The sequence below is a fragment of the Phalangium opilio genome, unplaced genomic scaffold, assembly GCF_054372755.1.
Source record: "Phalangium opilio isolate 3A_F unplaced genomic scaffold, DU_Popi_V2 ptg000037l_1, whole genome shotgun sequence".
Taxonomy (NCBI): domain Eukaryota; kingdom Metazoa; phylum Arthropoda; class Arachnida; order Opiliones; family Phalangiidae; genus Phalangium; species Phalangium opilio.
The window spans coordinates 3,868,286-3,876,404 of record NW_028324160.1 but is presented as its reverse complement, the minus strand read 5'-3'; the positions used below and the strand labels follow the sequence as shown (position 1 = coordinate 3,876,404).

At 38.9% G+C, this 8,119-nt stretch overlaps 2 protein-coding genes across 3 annotated transcripts; one reads left to right on the top strand and one right to left on the bottom strand.

The window, feature by feature from the left end:
• The first annotated feature begins 1,428 nt into the window (after positions 1 to 1,428).
• Positions 1,429 to 2,163, top strand: LOC149683418 (uncharacterized). Its single transcript, XM_089871230.1, has 4 exons — positions 1,429 to 1,709; positions 1,783 to 1,827; positions 1,901 to 1,950; positions 2,030 to 2,163. The coding sequence occupies exons 1-4, from the start codon at positions 1,429 to 1,431 to the stop codon at positions 2,041 to 2,043; spliced, it is 390 nt and encodes a 129-aa protein (XP_089727356.1). The 3' UTR covers positions 2,044 to 2,163.
• Positions 1,508 to 7,601, bottom strand: LOC149683417 (uncharacterized). Of its 2 annotated transcripts, XR_016384155.1 has the most exons (3): positions 7,134 to 7,601; positions 6,990 to 7,066; positions 1,508 to 1,641 (listed from the first exon to the last, which is right to left on the bottom strand). XR_016384155.1 is itself a non-coding variant. In XM_089871229.1 (2 exons), the coding sequence occupies exons 1-2, from the start codon at positions 7,599 to 7,601 to the stop codon at positions 1,636 to 1,638; spliced, it is 618 nt and encodes a 205-aa protein (XP_089727355.1). In that variant the 3' UTR covers positions 1,508 to 1,635. The 2 variants fall into 2 exon arrangements, 1 of the variants encoding a protein (XP_089727355.1); XM_089871229.1 differs by having other exon boundaries at positions 6,990 to 7,601.
• Between the last annotated feature and the right edge of the window lie 518 nt (positions 7,602 to 8,119).

The window sequence follows — 8,119 nt, the reverse complement described above, 5'->3', positions numbered from 1 at the left end:
AGTTTAGCAGCTATGGCTTGGACAATTGAAGGCAAGATTGCGGCAAGCAACGTCGTAAGAAAACCACCTGATTGCTGCAACAACAGCTTTTTTTTGCTTTTCTGCGACAAGGTACTTGATCCGAGTTGTCTAATAATTTTCTTGTACTTTGCTAGCTTTTTCTTGCGATCTTTACTCAAATAAATGCCCCCGCCCTTTAAATTCTTACAAATTGTCTGAATGCTCTTTAATTGAGGCGCGCTACTATTGTTTAAGAGGGTTCGCCGTTGTTTACAGCTAGTTTGACGCAAACTCTGTAAATAAGGGACAAATTTGGCAAACTTGGTCGAGGGACGCGCTACGACGAGCCGGGAGCGTTTTGCTGATCGACGTTTAACGCGTGGGGCCATTATTCAAATGACAATTAAATTTAATCGACATAGACATACATAGGTGATTCGTGAGGTAGAACTCGCGACCTTAATCGTAAATTTTCCGGAGTTTCTTGTTTTAAATCAATTAACAAATAGCTATAGGGTTCTCTAGTGGCTAGTCTGTACGCCTCCGTAATACGCTTCGGGTTATCTGGACTTATTTGTTGCGCCAAATATCTAATAGAGGCGACATCTCGAGGATTTTTCATTATTATAAAATAGGAAGAGTTTTGAGAAATTATCCGCGATTGGCTACCCTTGGGAAACAGTTGTTGAGTAATAATAATAACCGTATACCCTAAATGATGCGACGTCACGCACACTAAATCGGCAATATGAGCTTGTTTAAATAATTGGCTAGCTAAATCGTCTAGTATCAAGTAGGAGTCGCGATTCATTTCCCAAAAGTCCGGATCCGCCGTTGGCAAGCCTTGAATAAATTGAATTCCCGGAATCAATTGTTTCAATTTTTCATAGTTTGGCTGCCAGGCGGCGTAGCAATAAATAACCTTTTTATGCGGTGGGTCAAACATAAGCTGATGATTTTGCAATAAGTTACTTAAAAGAAAACTCTTCCCCGCTTGCGTTGGCCCCACGATTAGAAACTGGGCGGGTGTTTGGAACTTTAAAGAATGCGAGACTGACTCGGTTGGATTCATCTTGATTAATAAACATTTTTATTTTAATTAACAGTTTATATATATATATAATCAAAAATACAATTAACCCAAAACCCAAAGACCCTTAATAAACACAAATTAAAAAATATTTAAACAATATAAACGAAACCCTTTTACCCAAAAAAAAAAAAATCCCCTATGAAGTAATTGTTTTTTTAAAAAGTTTCTCTTCTAATTCCAGACAACGCTGGCGGAAGCGTTGAACGTTGAGGAGGTTAAAGTTGACGCGAGACTCGGAGGGTAGTTGGTACACACGCACTACAGAAGAAAACACGACGGATTTATGCGCACGCGCACTTTTTCGGTTCCCGACCGCTCTTTGTTGGTGGCTGGGCATGTTTGGATTAGAGGCTCGCAAACATCCTCGCCCTCGCTGGTCGGGAAGTCGGGAAACCCCTGACGCAGTGGTTTGTTGTTGCACGGTTTTTTGGAAACCATCGGACACGATGGGCTGTGTTTCCGATGTTCCCTCGATGGATGGTCCGTGCAACGCCACTGGTACAGGGCAATGCCGCAAAAGGCGCAGCGCGTCGTCTGTGTTTCTACATCTGCAAGATAGAAACCGTCTTTGGCCAGGGCTTCGATGGGAACGCAAGATTCCCACAAGCCCTCAAAAGTATGCCTTCGCCTAGCCTCGTAATTCATGCGAGAGAGATGATGAAGCGGGTGTTGCCTCTTTGAAACCGTAGGGTCGACTGGTTGTCAAATCGGCGTTCAACAATCTCTTATTCGAGGTTTGGCGAAATCTTTTGGTGATTTTAACGGCCTCTAGCTGCAGCTTGTATTTATCCCGTTTAAAATTAAAAGGGACATTGACTGTAACTTCCTTTTCCGGATTCATCGCTACACTTTCAAAGGTTTCAAAGTCAAGTTTTTCAAGATTTTCTCGATTTAACGTCAACCCTTTAATTTTCTTGACTTCTTTTCCTTTGCTAGTGCGAAACGAGTAACTTTTGGCACCGGTACTACAAAAGGAAGTTATATAATCACCGCCGAGTTCGTCCGCCCAGCAACCAATATGATTGCCAGTTGGAATGTCAAACTTTCCCGGTAGATGGCGGTAGATTATTGAGTCGGTCTCACAATACAAGGCTGCGCGGTCTAATTGAAGCAACATCTTGTTCAATTCGAGTCGCCCGTAGCACGAGACGAAGCTCCCCACAATGGCCGACCCCAGTTTGTAGTCCGAAACGTAATCGCTTTTGGCTTTGTACGATAAGAGAGCGATCGACTCCGTAACTGGCCGTAAGTCGACTAATTCCAGAGTGTAATCGCTCGCGTATCGTATCAATTCGTAATAATTGTTGATAAAGATGCTGCGAATCTTTCCCGTATTCAGAGCCATGCGACCCCAAAGAGAATTTAAATTAATTTTAGCGATATTACGCAGGGAAGGATTTGATTGAATATCCGCCACGGTCAGAGAAAGCTTTTCATTCTTGTTTATATCAGCGATATACGCCTCTTTTTGCAGAGGCGTTTGAGCGTGAGCGGGAAATCCGGAATTCTTCACTTTTAGGGCGATAAAATCAGTCATGTACTGGGCAAAGAAATATTCCGTTTTTGGATAATGGTACACTTCGAATATATCGAGGAGTTTATAACCATGTTCCATAGCGGCATAGACTTCAACCGTTGGCCAGACTGATTCGAAAGCCCTTTCGTTGACAGTGTGATCGCAGATTTCCGCTCGCAATTCTAGACACGTGCGACAGAGGGCGTAGGCTAATTTACCACCGCTGCGGAAGGGAATTAAGGGGATGTGGAGATCTTGAGGGGGAAGCAGACGACAACTCATAACGCCAAAATACCACCCTGGCGATTTGTCAAAATCTCTGCTATAGATTATGGGGTGGCCGCTAGGGTACGGACAATCGCGACAAACTTTCGGGTACAAAGAAATAATATCCTTGTAGAAAATTTTCTCCTCACCTTGCACGTGGCAGTTAAGAACAAAATTTTCCGTCCGTCCCCCATAGAGAGCGCTACGGGCTGATATTTGAGGTCGAAAAGTTAAACTTTTGCAGAAAGCCTTTGCTTCGGCGTTTTCTTTTAAAAGCTTAGCAAATTGACACTCAAAGATCGAGGTATATTCATACCCGACCATCTTCTCTTTAATAAACAGCTCTCTATCTAGGGTCCGCTCGTACAGAAATCTGTTGCTGGCTTTGAGTTGGGTATTGTAGGCATTAAGTTTTTGGCATGGACAACCGTGAAAGTAGCAACCGTGGAAATCGTAGATTTTGGGAGGAGTTTCGCTATAGCCGTCGACTAAATAGCGACCCACGCGGTACTCGCCCCCGTAGCTTAAAGCAGTGCGCAATTTTATATTTTCAGTTTTCTCCACCCAAGCGAGATATTTTAAGCTAATTTGACTGTGATTAAATTTTGCGTTATAGCCGTTAGAAGGAACAATACCCATGCTGTAAGGTTTATAGTAATTGTTAAGATAAATAGTGGTTAGAGCACCCGCCAAAGTAATATTTTTTAAGCAGAAAGGGTCTAATTTGGTTAGATCTACGTAAATTTTTCTAAAAGCTTCGACGCCTTGTCTCAGGACTTTGACGTCTTGAATGCAATATTTAATAAGCTCCTCTTTGATGTTGTAAATAGATCCTTCCATTGACGCGTACCAAGTTTGAAAATCTCGATAATCATTGGCTTTCATTTGAGCTACGTTAAAGTACGAAGCTTCAGGGATGACGCCAATGTAATTAAGATTTTCTTCGGTATGAAAATCAAATGGAAAGAATCCTTTCGCCACATCGCCGAGGCTAAACATGCTGGTGAAATTACGCAGAGGTTGACTAATGTAATTAAAGCTATCGAGGAATCTAATTTGCGGTCCCTCGAGATGAATCATGAGAATTTTACTGCCGTCAAAAATAACGGCAGGGGTGACGTGTCTATGGACTAAAGCGTTAAGAATTAAGAAGTTATCAAAAGCTTTCGCGTAATGAGCTACGACTTGAGTGTTAGTAAAGCGCGGTTGGTACGTTTTACGTTTCTGTCCAGTCAAAACTACCTGCTCGACGCTAAATAAATAATTTAAAAATTGCTCGACGCAATTGGCGCCGTAAAAAATTTTGGTTTCAAAGCCAGCTTCAGTCTCTACGTCGCAAACTAGTAAAATGGGGACGTGGATATTATTTCTAAGAATAGTCTCGATGTCGTAATAAATAAACCGCGAGGCTTTCATTTTGGTTTCCAAAGGCATAACAAAATGTTCACCTGGCGGATGGACTATTTTACACTGAGAGCATTCGGGATTGCAGTCGTGGTCGTCACCCATCAGTCGCCCACATTCTAAACATCGTTTTTGGCTCGCGCAGGTGCCATTAAGTAAATGAGTTTCGTAGCAGGGGCCCGGGAAAAAATAGCGGTGGCATTCGTCGCAACGTTTTAAAGCATCCTCGTTAGTTAAATGAAAAGCTTCTCCTTGACACCGAAAACATATATAAGGTTTTGTATCCTCGGGGCATTTATGCTCTTTTAACAATTCGTATTTGTAAAAGGATTTTAAGCATAAATCGCAAGAGACACAACCGCCCATCATGCCGTGCCAAGTTTTTGCGGGGTGGATATGGTCGCCAATTTTTAATAGATAGATAAATTTAGGAGCTTGGGGGCCTTTGAAAAATATGGTAAAATTATTCGCAGCATCAACGATTACGATTCGATAATGGGGAACTAAATAATTTTGAAATTTTTGAATATCTTCTAGAGTAACAAAACCTTCGGGGACTCCGGCTTTCCTGTGCAAGATTTTTGCAATATTACCTTGAAGAGTGCTATTGCGTCTCAGTTTGTTAAAATTGTCCTGGTTAAAGGGCGGACCTTGCTTATTTTGTTGATAAAAATTGCGATCGGCCATCTCTTTACCCAGAACTAAACTCCGAGCAAAACAGAGATTATCATTATTTTCCATAAAAATAAATTGGTTATTTTGCTTAACGAAATAATCCAAATTAACCAAAGTTCTATTTTTTATGGATTTATAATAAGTCCCTATATTAGCATCGAGGTTTAGAAAAATAATGTCAAACTGAAAATCTTCCCCATTAAAGACAAAGTCCCGACTAGATTGCGTTACTCTATAGATGGTGCGCATAATTCGCTTACTGGTGAATTTGTCAATTTTTATAAATTTAATATTAACAGGGGTCGTCAATCCGGGGGAGCTTAAAACAAATCGAACCCGATTATACCCGGGATTCTCGGTTACTAATTTACGTATAACGTCGTCGAGAATTTTTCGAAAAATTCGAAAAAAATCTCGCGTTGGAATGTCTTCCAGATTTTTGAAAGCTATACGCAAATCGATTTGTTTACAATGCCACTTGCGACTCGTTTTGTCAATCTGCCGCTCAATTGCAGAGTTGGGCACTCCTCCTTAGATAGATTTTTTTCCTATCAAACTATCATAGATGGCGAAACTATCAATTCTTCTGGCTATATTTTAGAGTGGAACTCCTTCTTAGATAGATTTTTTTCCTCTCAAACCATCATAGATGGCGGAACTATCAACTCTTCTGACTATATTTTAGACTGACATTGCTGGTTAGATAGATATTTTTCCTCTCAAACTATCATAGATAGCGAAACTATCAACTCTTCTGACTATATTTTAGACTGACACTGCTGGTTAGATAGATATTTTTCCTCTCAAACTATCATATTTGGCGAAACTATCAATTCTTCTAGCTATATTTTAGACCGGCATTATTTGTTAGATAGATTTTTCCCTCTCAACAAATCATAGATGGTGAAACTATCAAATCTTCCTTCAATATGTTAGATTGGCTCTCATTGTTAGATAGATTTTTTGCCTATCAAATCAAATTGAAATCTTTAGAAACGACTAAATTAATCGATCATTTAATCTCCGGACTTTAAATTTGATTGTTTTCGATCAAACTGATTTGGTCTCTACCTAATTTTACACTGTTTAATCGATTCCTGATATTTCCTGATTTTGTAGAATTTCGAATATTTTCATATATTCATATAATTTCCATAATCTCATTTCTCAAGTTTGACTTGTTGACTGTTTATAGTTCAAAAGCTACTATCCAAACTTTTTCAAATTATTCGCCCTCGATTTAATCTAAACCATCTACTATAAACGGTTAACTAATAATAATTAAAGGCAAAAATTGCAATTAATAACTGTGGGTAATAAAAATCAGAAAATCTACACTTTAATTTATCTACTTCTACGTTTGGATGATTTCGTGGAATCGTTCTTCCTCCTCGAGTAGTCGTTCACATCAGTGACAGCACGGAGCTTCTATATACAAGAAGCTCCGTCTTCACAGTTTGAACTGTTGAACCATCGTTTATTTTATTTTTATTTATTTGTTTGAGAGGGTTATAACGACCACCAAATACAGAATCTTCTTATAGAATAAACCTACACTTGCTAACGTTCAAATATATTAAAAACTTCGATATCATTCAAAAAACGACTTATCTTTCCAGAAATTTTCATAACTATCAAAATTGCCTATCAAAGATTAGCTCATAATTCTTTTAAAATGAAATCAGAAAACAGATGTCGCCAAATAAAATCACTCAAAAAATCAATATATTTCTCAAGGAATAATGCCTATCATTTTTTATGATTTCTAAAAGATGGGGTTAGTAGCCAGATCACGTTGAGAATCGATATTTTTCTCTAGAAGATTTCAACGAATCAATGAATCATATCAACTTTGAGTGCACTTTTTAAGCTATCAAACTCAATCGATCATTATAATTCAAATTTTTCTCGAAAATAACTATCAAAATTGATACTTTGATTGGGGCAGATTTAGTTTTCTATCGTATCAAGTGGTAAAACTATCAAATGATATGATAGTGCCCATCTATGCTCAATTGTGTAGTACCGGTTTACCTGTGCGTGTTCCTCTCCTCCACTACCCTCCGAGTCGCTACCGCTGCCGCTGCTCTCACTGCTCATTTTTTGAATTTCTATCACAAATAAAAACAATATAGAAAACATTTTGGTTTGTAAATTTATTGTTAAATAGATACGTACTTTGCTAGGCGGCTGCTGAGCGGCTTCTGCGTCGTTCTTCACGTCGTCCACCAAGCGATGGAAAGCGTTAAGAAGTTTGATGGCGTCTTTGTTTTTAGCGTCAACGACTCTTTTTAGCCTCTTATGTCTACACTCCCACAGTTTGTCCGCCTGGGCGTCTTTTATGTCTTTAAATTTATAGATACTGATGTCTATGTAGAAATCCCCTTTTCGCGGGGGGATTTTAGTTTCGAAATATTGCCCGTCGCTTCTCAAGCGATAGGACCCCTCAACCCCGTTGACGCCGACAACGTGTTTCTGCAACACGTCCTGGACAAACTCCTCGTCGTCAGAATCGAGGAGGATCTCAACGGGGTCGGGTTTTACAAATTGACTCAGCGTTCGTTGACCGTTGCTGGATCCTTGTCGATTATTAGGAGAAGACGGTGGAGATTCAAACATAGATTGAGACTCTTGGTACTTGTTCATGGCTGGATCGACTGTGAGAATCCAATACCAATGCTCAAGCTTTTATACCCAAAATCTCAGGGCCATTTTTTTTTAGAATACAGGCTTAGACATGGTTTTTTATTAAGAGTTTAAAAAATATAATTATGTCTGATACGCTATTTTTAATTTGACCTAAAAAACATTTTTTATTGTGGAGTTGGTACTAAAGATTATAGAAGACATTAGGATATCTATCTATATAAAAAATACCTCTATAGTTTAATATTAATATACATTTATTTAGATTTAAATCATGTCAAAAAAACAATTTCCGTCCCTCCCAAAGTAATTAGTTTTAACCTTCACTAATAAATTGTTTTTCTTATATAAAGCGATCTCGTGAGAATTATTCAAATTATTCGAAACACGCCTAAACAAGCTTTTGCATACGAATAATATTTGTCCCCTTAGGCATTTATCAAAGTAACTTCTTTTTAACCTTCGCTAAAGGGTTTTTTATATAACACGATCTCGTTTGAATTATTTAAAACACACCT

Bases quoted from the DNA above. Each gene is read 5' to 3' on its own strand.
- LOC149683418 (XM_089871230.1), top strand. From the start codon at position 1,429: ATGTTTGGATTAGAGGCTCGCAAACATCCTCGCCCTCGCTGGTCGGGA. The intron at 1,710-1,782 runs GTATGCCTTCGC...TTGAAACCGTAG, and splicing joins ATTCCCACAAGCCCTCAAAA to GGTCGACTGGTTGTCAAATC. The intron at 1,828-1,900 runs GTTTGGCGAAAT...TAAAATTAAAAG, and splicing joins TCAACAATCTCTTATTCGAG to GGACATTGACTGTAACTTCC.
- LOC149683417 (XM_089871229.1), bottom strand. From the start codon at position 7,601: ATGAACAAGTACCAAGAGTCTCAATCTATGTTTGAATCTCCACCGTCT.